Consider the following 14108-nt stretch of genomic DNA (forward strand, 5'->3'; position numbering starts at 1 on the left):
CTGGACACGTTTGATTATATATCTTATTATTTTTATTATTATATACCCCATCCAGCAATGACGCCCATGAAACTCACCTGTGATAATGCAGGGCAGTATGTTATCATTAGGGCTAGGATTTATACGCAATAAAAAATTGTAAAATATGCATTTTATTTACCAAAATATGCAAAAATATGTAAAAACAAATTGTTATTATTATTTATTATAATTCGTAATTTATTATTATTACTTATTATTAGCTCATATTATTACATTAAATATTAGTTTAATTAGACGTAACTTGGCACTTTCGCTTTGAACTTTCGGCATACTGGACACTGTTATTAAAACCATTCAAATTATTAAGTATAAACGTCCGCACATTTACGCAAAACACGACGTACTAATACAATTATTCTGTGCCATCTCACTGTATAACAATGTGTATATGTAATTCTACCAGTCGTCCGACCAACGATAAGGTAACGAACGGATATTATCCGACCTAAGATAAAATAGGTAGTATTTGCTATATATTTACGAAAATTTAACGGATAAACCATAAACTGTCAGTTTCGTGAAGTACCATTTAAAATTAACAATAACTTATAAAAATTAAAAAATGTTAGTTAAAAAATATCGAATTCTAAAAACTCTAAGAATATGCAATTATATGCATTATGTCCAAAATATGCAAAAATATGCAAAAAAAAAATTGGTCCTATTTAAACGAGAATAAGCCAAATCGTGGAAAAATCTGACAACCAATCAATTTGGACTTAAGGAAAAAAACATGCAAATGCATATAAATCCTATAGCCCTAGACCCTATAGTTATCATTTATGTAGGATAATTAATTCATCTGCGATGGATCGCGGACCCCGCGAAGTGCGTACGTAAGTGTATAATTTCCAACTCTTAAGTTTCAAAGTTATTCCAAGTTCATCGTCTTTACTTAAGAGGACGCTACACGTAAAGCGAAAAGTATACAACGGCCGAGAGAACGCGCTGTTAAGTGTTTTGGCGATCCGCAAGCGCGCGGCGTTTAAGTCACGCCCACTACTCATAGTCCGTGGCACTGCTCATTCAGCGCGTCTGGCCGTTTCGGGAGCGCCGATTATTATTTCTTGAACGGTCGACCATGACGGATCGCATCAATATAAATTTCACACACGTAAACGCCGCGGTATTATTTTTAATATCCGTGCGTATCCATTCGAACTTTTTTTTTTTAAAGCTGCTGCTTACCTAAATATATGTAGCAATATTTATATAGTAAATACGGTAATACAACATAGCTTGATTTGTAGTTATTGAATTATTACTTATTCAAATATAATTATATAAAAAGCTACAATATTACTTATTGCGTGTGTCAATTCTATTTGAACAGAAACATATTATTTTTTATTCAAAAAAAACAAAAAGGTATTATAAATTAAAACAATTTTGTTTCAATTGCTGGTTTTATTGCCACAATACCTATAATAATATGGAATATTTACACAAATAAAAAAACATTTATAATTTTAACAGAAGTATTATTATAATTTGTTATTTTTTTTTTTTTTTGCATTTAAAATATGTTTTGGTTCTCTTATATCAGAGATACTTATTCGCTTTCCATATAGAGGGTCTATGATTTCGGGTAATAAACACTCAATATAAAACCTAAAAAAAATATAATAATATATTATTATATTACCTAATATATGTATAAAATATAATATATATAATATATTTAAATTTAAACATATATTGTTTAAATCACTCACAATTTTAGTTTATCGACCATTTTTTTCTGCCAAAAAGATACATCAAAATAGATTTTTTCAACATTAGTCCAATTGGGCGTGTGTATGACAAAATAGCATACATTTCTTCTTGTGACCCGTAATTGACCCATCACTTGGTAAAAGTATATATGGTCTTTTTTAAGTAAAATATTGCCTTGTTCGGTGATGGTGCAATATGATAGCTTAAAAATACAATTTTATGAAATTTAAAAATATCATTGCGATTATAGACTATGTATTAATTAATAAAATTGTACATATTTTTCCATAAAATATTTAAATTTTAAACTTATTCGATTTTAAACAAAGTAAAGAATGTATTGTTTTATACAAAATAATAAGAGATTTACCAATTTATTTTCCACTGCTTCAATGGCACTCTTCGTATTCTTTGCTACAAATGGACACTTAATTTCTAGTATTTCATCATCACCTATCAACCCATCTTGAACAATCCAATATAATATTTAAAGTTAAAAATAGTATTATGAATAAAAATAAATAATTTTTAGTTTTACCAGGGCTTGCAGCCAAATAAGGGAATTCTCGGTCAATAAACAAACCACAAGTACGTACGGTCAACCCATTCAATTCTTCAAACTGTCTCCTAGCATGAGGCTCCATTTCAATACCATAGCTCATTGATTTACACATTGTCGGATACTTATATAAAATGTTATGGACTTTGATTTTACAGCTAGTGTTCTCTCTCATTTTACATATTTCTCCAAACTTAGACGCTGTTAATCTTTTTCGACGCTCGTTTCTCCATGCATCACATTGACTTTGCCCTCTAGTTATTTGTTCAACCTCGTCTATGTCGACATCATTCAGTTTTTTTAAAAATGCGGTTTTTTTTTCAGCAAAAGCTTCTGGGCTGAGACTAAAGAGGTCATCCAAAGGCTCTGCTAAGCCATAGTCTTTGTCCGGCGCACTAGATTTTGTTTTCGGTTTGGATCGTACCACTCCCGCAGCGAAAAGTTTTCGTCGTCTCATTGTTGTGTTACTTCGTATCCGGTCTATATTATTTGAATATTTTTTAGCAAATTTTCCTATTATAAATATATTTTATTATTACAATGTACAGGTGCTTATGTATAAATAAATACTTTTAAATAATTTACCGGGGCTTTTTAGCATAATTTTCTTATTTATAGTTCGTATGTAGTTTCCTGAATTATGTGCAATAATAGCAGCATGGACCCGTGTTTGATAATTATTAGATTGTGTAAAATTAATTCGCTTGCCTCCGATATGCTTATTAATAAGGGAATTAAACTGCTCACACGGGTTGTTATCGACATCCTCTAACAAGCTATCAGCGTTTATTTGCAGCCTATATACTATGTTTCGGAATTCAGCCATAAAACCCGATATTTCTGCCTCAGGAACAAAATTTATTTTACCAACTTCTGGCCCCGTACAAAAGTATGAAGCACAACTGTCGTGTTGACCCAAACGGTGATATGGAGCGTTTGATATGTCTTTTCTAAGCCCTAAAAATATTGTTCAAACAAAATTAAAAACAAGGAAATATGAAATAACCATAAAAATGTTTAATGAAAATAATTTTTAGTTATTATATAGTTTTAGTTTTATAAATGTTATATATTTGTGTGTGTATAAATTTGGTAATTCCAAAATATTCATAAAATTTGATATATTTTTTTTTATGTTCACCTGTTGTTTTTTGCTGAAGTGTTAAATCCGTGCTCAAATGATATCTAACTGCTTTCCTAATATCAGACCGAAATCTCAGAGTGTTGTTTATTATAAAGTTACGTATGATAATGGGATATTCTGTTCTTTTTGAAAGGGCACTCAATTTCGTCATATAATTTCGCAGTAGATGATTTCTGCATTCAATTTTTTTAATTTTGAAATCTGGTCCATACGGCATAACTTCGTTTATTCGTTTGGTGACGCTACTGTCACCGTCACCTGAAAAATATAATTAATATATAATATAGAAAGTGGAAAATATAATTTCTTGAAAAATATAATTTACCAATTAATTTGTTATATTTTAAACCATGCATACTCATGCTGTTAAGAAATCCTTCCATTATTCCGTCCGCTTCCATTGCCGTTGATGCTTTATTCCAATTCAAAAAACATTTGTGAGTTGGTGCCTCTATATTTAAATTATTCGCCCGTTCACAAACGGAACAGTACCGATTGCGAATTCCAACGAATAACACCTTTTTGGTGTTATACCCTATAATAGTAGCCTGTAAAATTATTTAAAATTATATTATTAAAACAGGTACCTATACGAGATAACAAAATAATTTATAAATGTACACAATTTTAAATACAGCTACAGGTAAAAAAGATGTAAAAGCTTTGAATTTTTAGATTCTGAGTGAAACGATGAATGTATTGATTTTACAATGATCTGTGTTTTTTTTTATTTATTTCTTTTTTTTGTGTCTGTCATCACGTTTTAGGACAGTAAAAGTGCTTGGATTTTCTTCGACAGTATCTTTTCTGATAGGAAAGTGAGTCTAGTTGGTACTTTGGGGGGGTCAAAAGTTAAAATTTCCCAGTAGTTTTCAAAAGCGCCGTGAAAAACAAAAAAAAAATTAAGGAAAAACGGGAATTTTTACGCAAAATTTGTTTTACAGAAAATCGATTTTAGTTTTTGGTGTAACTTTAAAACAAATGACCGTAGATACATGAAATTTTCACTGGTTGTTTATATTTTATTTTTATAGTCATTTTAAGTTCGAATTTGGACGAAATTACTTAATAAAACAGTTTAGTCAAAAATATCCGGACAGAAAAAAGTCAACTTTAATATTATAATAGGTAATGTAAATACTTGTAGAATGTAATTATAACATAGCTAATTAAAATAATAAGGTACAAAAAAATAAAAACTATTGTTTCTTACCGCTCCAGAAAATGAGTTATACTTAGTCTTATACGATCTTTTTGACCATTGGCCATCTGTTACTACAGTGCATAGCGGTGTACCATTTTCATCAACATTACCAGTGTTGATGGCAATTTGCCTTTCTTCATTACCAGCTTTTATCATCTCATCAAAAGCCGTTTCTTGAATAGAATTGCTCATAACGGACAAATTTTTTAAATAAGATACTGTTGATAAAGAGGGGAGTTCTATAGATGCCGACAACTCGCTAAGCTGCGTATGTCCAATACCTTTAAAATATAAATAATTAATACAAATTGAAAATAATTTTAGAAAAATAATTTAATTACCAATTGCTAAACTGCCATTTACAATAGCTTTATTGATGGGCAAATATTTATCTTTATTCTTAATATTTTCAGATGTAAAAGATGAACTCTTATTACACATTTTACACCGAAAACTAAATACGGACAGGTATCCTTTATGACATTCTGATTGAAATGCCATATCCAAAAATGAACAGTCAAAAGGTTTATGTCGACTATTTTGTATTTGATCAAACAAGTGTTTGATATCCACAATTCTCCGGCCTTCAAGACTTCTATAATAATTATATAAAAAAAAATACAACTAAATGCTGAAATCGCTATAAAAAATAATGACATACTCAGAAATTGTTGAATTATCCTCACTATTATAATCAGTATCTAAACTATATTCCAACAATTCGGATCCATTTTCTTGACCAAATCCAAATGACGATTCAACTACTTTCTGCCTTTTACTTTGTGGTGTACTAGTATTTTCAGGAGCAAACGGACTTACGTGTTTCTCAGCGGTAAAAATTTGTGAATCACTATATTAAGTTTTTAGATTCAGAACAGTGATGAATGTACTGATTTTACAATGATTTATTTTTTAGATTCTGAACGGAGCTAAGTGATGAATGTATTGATTTTACAATGATGTGTGTTTTTTTTTTTTATTTTTTTTTTATTTTTTTTTTTTTTGTGTCTGTCATCACGTTTTAGGACAGAAAAAATGCTTCGATTTTCTTCAACAGTACCTTTTCTGATAGGAAAGTGAATCTAGTTGGTACTTTGGGGGGTCAAAAGTAAAATTTTCCAGTAGTTTTCATAAGAGCCGTGATAAACAAATGAAAAATTAAGGAAAAAACGGGAATTTTTACGCAAACCCGATTTTCGACAAAATCGATTTTGGTTTTCGCTGTAACTCTAAAATAAATGAAAGTAGATTCATGAAATTTTGACTGAATTTATATAAGCATTTTCTACACACCACACCATTTTAAAAATATTTTGACTTATTTTGAGCTGTTTACGGACATTTTCAGTTTCCATTTTTTTGCTATAAATATCAATAACATTTTATTTGTTGGGTAAAAATTCTTGAAAATTTAATAGAAGGCTCCTAATATATTGTTTCAAATGTAGATGAAAAATATCAAAAATCCGTAGTCACAATTTTTTTTTCTAAGCATTTAAAGTTCAAATTTTGACAAAATACGTAAATTTGACGAAAATTTGCAAATTATTTTGAGTTAGAAATTCATAAAAATTTTTCTACTTAAATCTAAGATTTGAAAATGTAATACGAGATTCCTCATAAGATTGTTTATCTTTATTAACAAAATAAATGTCTACAAGCAAATCTAATTAAATTTCGTTGAGCGTTTTAAGTTCATATTTTTCTAAGATTGGATATTCACTCAATTTCTCATGTAGCGATTTTGTTATTTTGTTGTAATTCAAAAACGAATTACCGTAGATACCTACATGAAAATTTTACTGAATGTTTATATTTTCATTTTCTATACACCATAAAATTCAACACATCCATTATTATAGTCGGTGAAACACGATTGCGCCCGTCCTACCTTTTTACATGCAAAAAACGCAACATGATTACGCTCCATGAAATATAGGTCTAGCCCTTATAAGAATTTTCCAATGCCTTTTAACTGGTCATAACTCATAAATATAGGGAAAATAAAGTACTTAAAAACTTAGGCTAAGTTTACCACCCCGACTGTATTTTTAAAAATTAATTGGAACATTGTTATAAGGGCAAGACCTATATTTCACGTAGCGCAATAGTGTTGTGTTTTTTGTAGGTGAAACGGTAGTACGGCCGTACGGGAGCAATCGTGTTACAGCCATTATAGTGACCTACTCTATGACCGAGGTCCACTGATATACACTATACAGCAGGTTAACTTCCCCGGTTTTTACATATTGTAAATCGTGTATACTTGAAGTTATTATTATTATATTATATATTTATATATTTATATTTAAGATTAGATTTACATATACCTACTTACGTAGATATAGACAAAACATTACTATGAATTATTGTTGAAGTCACCAGATTTGATCCGTTTTCCGCGAGTTGTATACTAATAAATATCAAATATCATAATATATGTGATTGGTATTTATAGTATTATGTATGGGTAATATATTTTCAAATTGAAAATTAAACACCATATTTGCTATACAATAGTTTACAAATGACTAATTTAACATATTTTTTAATCACAACAAAAAAACATATGAACACATATAAAATTAAATTATCGAGTTTGTAAATAAATTACAACTTACTCGACAATATCAATGTTAGGCTCTTCTAGGCTCAAATGTTGCCTTATTTCTCTTTAAAATCATAAAAAAATAATCATGATGGGTATTCAAGTTTGAAATTTTATAAACAGATGATAGTCGATAGACAACTAATTAGGTAGTAAATATATACTTACATATTATTATGCCGATTTTTTTTAGCCATACCTGCCATACTTAACCGGGTCTTCATATCTAATTTACGCTGTCTGTTTTTTTTTTTAACAGTACGTGCTTTTTTGTACGGAGACATAATACAAAATCAAGTTTCACAGCGCAGTGGCAAATGCCAAGTAAAAGTTAAAATAATGTAAAAATAAATAAAATCGCATTGACATCGAACGTTTGACGTTCACTGTTGGATGTAGAAGTCACAATGAAATAAATTCATATTTTATAAAATAATATAATACGGAATTATAATATCATCGGCAGTATTATTGTTTTCGTATCGACGATTTGGATATTTATAAACTATGCGGGCCTGCGATAGATAGCTATTTTCGACCTATGGTGCGGTACGGTGCTTATGCGCGCGGTGTACGTGTATGGGTACGTTTTTAGAACACTGCCGCTAGAGTAGCACTGGCAGCATTATACGGGACTATTACATGTTACAAATACGAAATATTTTTCAAAAACATGTCTCAGGAGAATCAGTCTCATTTGGGTTACATTAATCGTACAAAATCCAACTTTCGTTAACATAAAGGTAAGAATATTGTCTGTGTTCCTATGTTTTATTTTTTAGATAGCATTAACATAGTAATAATTATTAAATGTTGAATATATAGTTTTTTTATACTTTTCTACAATCCATAAAAAATTATTGAGTTAAGTTATAATCATAATAAAACATAGGAACACAGATAATATTGTTATCCTTAAGTAGTCAAGATTTGATTTTTGTGCGATACCTACAGCCCAAAGGAGAGCGATTCTCCTAAAACATGTTTTTAGGTGGCAAAAATGTGTGTGTAGCGTCCTCTTAATCCAACCTACGGAAGATAGAATACAATGTGCCATTCAGTTGGGTGTCTTTGGTATATAGCTGTATAACCTCACTTCATCCGGGAAAAAATGATTAATTGATATAAAATTTCGGCGTTTTATAAATAATTGTAAATCTTGGTTTGGTGTAAGCCTGAGGTTATCTGCAACCTGAACTGACTGTAATACGCCTGGATGTAATAAACCAGAAATCTTAGCTCAGCAACTTCCCAAAGTTTCATCTAGAATTCGATATTAGTCATACTTTCGTGTTTATAATATAACCTATAGATTATTACAAAACTTATCATGGAATCTTAACATATACGTGTATGATGTATAACATTTTCTTTGTTTGATTTTGTTCTTAATATTTTAGAACCCTTTATTAGGGTTCTTAGACTCTGTCACTAAAGTTTCATGTTTCATCACGATCGTATGGACGTTTTAAGAAGTCATAAGTATACGACAGATAGGTAACGATTAATTTATATTATAAACCTATAGATTTAAATAATAAATATTATAATATTATATAAATATTATATATTATATATATATATATATATATATATATTATTATTATTATAATATATATATTAATATCAAATGACCAAATAGATTCCGATTCTTCAGAGTTCAGGCCATAGAGTAATATTACTATATTAATATTAAATATATTACTCTATGGTTCAGACCAATTAAAAAGTAAGATTATTTTGGGCTGGTGATGTAGAAAAATTTTAGTCAGGCCAAAATGTAATCTTTATTTATTTTAGGTATTCATATAGGCATACTCTAAAACTATACTATACTATATATATATATATATTATTATTATTATATACATTATAAGTTATTACCTATATCATTGATCTATATTATAATAACCAGAAAAACAAGCTTTTGGCTTGGAAATGATTTTAAAATGACTACCAAACATTTTGGGAACAAAAACTGGATTTACGCACATAATTGTTACTAGCTATTAATTTATTGTTATATACTTCAAAATAATAACTCATATTATCAATAAGATAGTATTATACCTATTGTATATAATATTATGCATACAGTATACACGTATACAGTGTCGGCCTGGCCCAGGCGGCTAGGAGGCCCCGACCTGTATTTTTCAAGATGAGGCCTTATTTAATTTGTTGAATATGTTTAAATACAAGTGTATAATCAAACGTACTGCGTGCTGATACCCAAGCCATTGATTACTTAAATTTACTCAGAGACTGCAATTGGTTAGACCCAAAATCATTTTCCAACATTGAGTCAATGAAACATAAGTGATGCTTTAAAAAGAATTTGTGAATTATCAGGAGTAGACAGACAAGTAATATGTTTGGAGCTAAAACAATTTGCTTCTCAAATTAAAAATTTCCTACCAGATTTATCTTCAAGTAATTTAAATTACAAAAATAATACAAATACTCAAACTGAATCATCTATAATGATACTGAGAGTGAAAATGAAGTAACAAAAAAACCGGATTGTAATAAATGCAGAAATTGTATTTATTGTGCTTTTGTAATAATAATTCGAGAATAATTATCATTTCAATCAAATCTATTTTGTAATTTATTTATAGTTTACAAATTTGTATTAATTTTACCATCTACACAAGTTTCGTGCGAGAGAATTTTTCCAAAACTAAAGATTATAAAAACAAAATTACGATCAACTATAAAATAAGAAAATTTGGGTCCATTAATGATGGTGGCTGTAGAAAAAGATATAGAAATCGACCGAGAAAAATTGATTGACAATGTGGCTAACTCATCAAATTTATTAAAAGGACTACTAATATAAATTGAACAATAGGTACAACAATTTAGTTATGTTAAGTTATTTAATTAATTTTTATGCATATCACATTTCGTGGTTACATATTGTATAAAAAATATAGATATTGTTAACATTTTGAACATTTTTTACTACAGTAAAAGCTGTTAACAAAAAAGTTAAAGGGGTATTTTTGAAAGGCCTTTGAAAAAATTGCCTCATGGGCCCTTTAGATCCCAGGCCGACACTACATGTATAATGTATAATAATAACTGATAAGTCTAAATTATAATCTAATACTCTATAATGTAATACTTCTAGAGATAAATCTTTTTACCTGGCTTCTTACTCAATTTATTAGATCGTAATAAAACAAATCTATTATTCTAATTTTTTACCTATATCTATATTAGCCTCATTATATGGGCCAATTATTTCAGCCAAAAAACTCGATTTTTGTTTCCGCCAATTATCTTTTCCGTCAAAATGAAAACGGTTAGATTTTCATTTCCGCCAAATCTATTTTTATCTACCTATCTAAATTATAGTTTGAGAACCATTTAGAGTTACCTAGGGGCCACAACGAGGAGGCAGTTCTCATTGACCCCCAAAAAATTGTTTGACTTAATTTTTGGATTAAAACTAAAAAAAACTGAATTTTAATTAAATTAAGTCGATCTTTATTAAATTTGTGTTACACTATATGTCTATATGTATATATAAATATATAGTAAATCAATTATTTTTGACAGGTCTATACTTCTATAATTAATTATTAATTATTATTTTGAATAATTGTTGCGTACCTTTTTAAAAAATATCATTCTTGAAATTGTTTTATTATTGTATTCGTCTATTGCGTTTGTTGTACTCATCAATCGTTTTAGATTCTGAACGGAGTGATGAATGTATTGATTTTACAATGATGTGTGTTGTTTTTTTTGTGTCTGTGACTCTGTGTACAGCATAACTAGTCAAAATAATGCTTCAATTTCCCACTTTTAACCTACCTACTGTACAGCAGAGCGACATCCGCGACTTACCCGTTTTTTTTTTTTATATTACATCTAATATGTTTTTGTATACCTAAGTTACAACTGTTAATTTGAATGTATACATTGTTTTGAACATTCGAAATTAAAGTTTTTAAAAATGTGATTTATAAAATTGTTCATTAAAATGTGCATGAAAGGATTCACAATTATTTGTTGTTCTGGATATACTTGCACTAAAATCGGACCATATTGTTGGGGGAAACACACTATCTTCAGAGATATAGTTGTCAATTAAATAATCAGCATATTTATAATATGCTGACCCTTCTGGTATTATAGATATAAAATCTTTAACAAATAATTCTGAAACTTCTTGAGAATCTAAAAACGTTAATCCAAATGTAGTTCTTAACCATCCATTTTCTTTAAGTCCTAACTCTTGAATTGACCGATCCGATTACAGAACTCTGAACTATCCGATCCCTATATCCACACGTAATATAGATTAAATCGATTTATATTTATTTCTAACAATGTAAGTATTTCTACGTTTAAAATCAAATATTGATAGCACTACAGATAGACCAGTGGTTCTCAAACTTCAGCTCAATAATATAGGTAGAAATAGATTTGGTGGAAATGAAAATCTAACCTTTTTCGTTTTGGCGGAAACGATGACCGCCCCATTATATATGTAATAAAATTAAATAATACCTACCGTTTTCTAAACTTGTACATATTTTCTCAATGTTATGCTCATCGAAATGAAATATTTGTTGTAATTTCTGTGTTTTGAATTTGTACTTATCCATTTTGGTATTTGCCGGCGTAATTATGTCACAAAATTAAAATTCATGATTTCGGTTGTCATTGTAAATATTAATATTAGGTAGTACCTACCATGTATACTAAAAAATGAATCTTATATTTTTGTGGTTGTGTACTTATCGATTAAACAAACAATAACACTAAGGTTAACATATAATGACGAATCGTGAAGAGAGGAAGGGGCTATATTATTTATCATATACATATACAAATAGTCTATACCAGCGTTTTTTAACCTTTTGTAGAACACAGACCTCCGATGAAAGATTTATAGAAATCGCGGACCCCCTACCAATTTTTTGTCGAATACCTTTTTTTTACAAAACAACTCATGTTATCATAAAATTATAATAATTATTTTATATTATAAACCATAGGAAGTAGACATTGGTTTATTTCTTACAATATAAGATATTTTTATATGAAAAAAAATAATAATAATTCAAAAATATTTTAATAATGCACTCATATCACGTATTGACTTATGTTAGGGTTGCCGCGGATACCCGACATAAGTATCACGAACACCCTGCAGGGGGCCGCGGTCTACAGGTTAAGAACCGCTGGTCTATATATATATAATTATAGTATAGGCAATAGGCATACAGAAAATACATCAAATTTTGGGACAAGAAAAATGCTAAATTTTTCTACTTCAGCATCTTTTCTGATAGGGCAGTAGATCAAGTTGATCTATATAGTGTGATCAAAAATAAGAGATTCTCAGTAGTTTACAAATGCGTCTAGAAAAAAAAAAATACCGGTTTAAACCAAACCCTAAATTTTGAACTTTGTAAAATACCGAAATTTAACCTGACTCCCTAAAAAAATATGCCAAGGACAACTGGTTCAGTTGACGCCAGCTCGCAATTTATATATCTCGTATTTTCGTTATTCGATCTATTCTTCATACCATATCTTTTACACTTCAAAGTTTGAATATTTAAAATAATATAATAATAAATATGAAAATACTTTGATCATTAAATTCATTTTATGTATTTTTACCTATAATGGTCCACAGAAAAATTAAAATAATCTAATTCATTATTAGAATTATTTATATATATATTGGTCATATCAAATATTATTAATTTTCAGCAGTAATTTTATGAATGAATAAAAATATAATAAATAAGTACTTACCTAATAATTATTAATTATATATGATTAATGATTAATGAAAATAATAACATTAAAAACATTGAAACATGTAGTGATACTGAGAAAATAGTTATAAGTTTTAATCATATTAAAATTATAACCATTACAGGCATTATTTATTTTATTTATAAAAAAAATTTGATATTTGCGATTATTATTATATACACTCAAAATGTTTATAATAGCACTTTTTAGTTTTAAAGCAATTTATAGTCATTAGAATTTTTTTAAGCATTTTAAGTGAAAATATTGTCAAAATTAATCAGTCACGAAAATTTGAAATCATTTTGAAGATTATTTAACATTTTCAAAATATTTTATTTTCATAGCTTATTATAAGGATTGAAAACTTAAAATCGAAATTCCTCATAAGTATACCTATGTCCAGATACTCTTAACATAAAATCTAAAACACAAATGCATTTTAATGAAATTCTCTATACTTATAATAAATTATTATTTTAATTATTATAGAATTTAGAATTATTTGTTTACTCGGAAACTAGGTATTATTGTTTGAAAAACAATTTAGAAATGAACGAAAAGGGTAGGTAATGGGTATTTATAATCGAACAAAAATAACAATATTTAAACATGATAAATTATAAATATTAGGTGAGCGTATTTTAATTTAAATGTATCTATCATGCATGAATGTGAAATTTCCATTACAGTAACCTAGTCCGATAAATGATAATAGATAATACTATAGTAATAATTAATAGGCAAGAAAATTAATAATATTATAGCAACAGTAAGACTATTAATTTGTAAAAAAAAACAATATGATCGTCTGCAACGGGTGAAAGATTAGAAGTCAATAACCCAGCGTTAATTATAAACGGCTATATATATATATGATTATGGTAATAGCCATATAAAGCTGATAATGAAAAGGAAGAATCTCGGCGGAGGCTGGCGACTGGACCACGGTCGTCGCCCAGCGGAGAAACGAGTAACGATCGATAATGCAATTTTCTCTTATATTATCAGCCCGACCGGCCGGCGGGCGACAGCAATCGAAATAATCTGA

General features: G+C 28.7%; 2 protein-coding genes across 6 annotated transcripts in view; both read right to left on the minus strand.

Moving 5' to 3' along the window:
* Positions 1–11996, minus strand: part of LOC107170993 (dynein axonemal intermediate chain 4-like) — a 39164-nt gene extending 27168 nt beyond the window's left edge. For 3 of the 5 annotated variants that reach the window (XM_089217855.1, XM_089217853.1, XM_089217854.1), the window contains exon 1: positions 11802–11995. In XM_089217855.1, the coding sequence (XP_089073981.1) occupies positions 11802–11895 (94 nt within the window). In that variant the 5' untranslated portion in view covers positions 11896–11995. Of the gene's footprint in view, positions 1–11801 lie in introns of all 5 variants that reach the window. The other 2 variants (XM_089217856.1, XM_089217857.1) reach the window with 2 other exon arrangements.
* On the minus strand, positions 1414–8285 carry LOC149060697 (uncharacterized). Its single transcript, XM_089215880.1, has 13 exons — positions 7442–8285; positions 7287–7337; positions 7004–7078; positions 5327–5515; positions 5007–5260; positions 4675–4946; positions 3787–4009; positions 3459–3719; positions 2903–3274; positions 2297–2830; positions 2129–2223; positions 1758–1960; positions 1414–1653 (listed from the first exon to the last, which is right to left on the minus strand). Exons 1-13 carry the CDS (start codon positions 7555–7557, stop codon positions 1527–1529), a joined length of 2772 nt encoding a protein of 923 aa, XP_089072006.1. The 5' UTR covers positions 7558–8285; the 3' UTR covers positions 1414–1526.
* Positions 11997–14108: the final 2112 nt, after the last annotated feature.

The sequence above is a fragment of the Diuraphis noxia genome, unplaced genomic scaffold, assembly GCF_037042655.1.
Source record: "Diuraphis noxia isolate RWA-SAM2 unplaced genomic scaffold, SU_Dnox_SAM2 contig0001, whole genome shotgun sequence".
Classification (NCBI taxonomy): Eukaryota; Metazoa; Arthropoda; class Insecta; order Hemiptera; family Aphididae; genus Diuraphis; species Diuraphis noxia.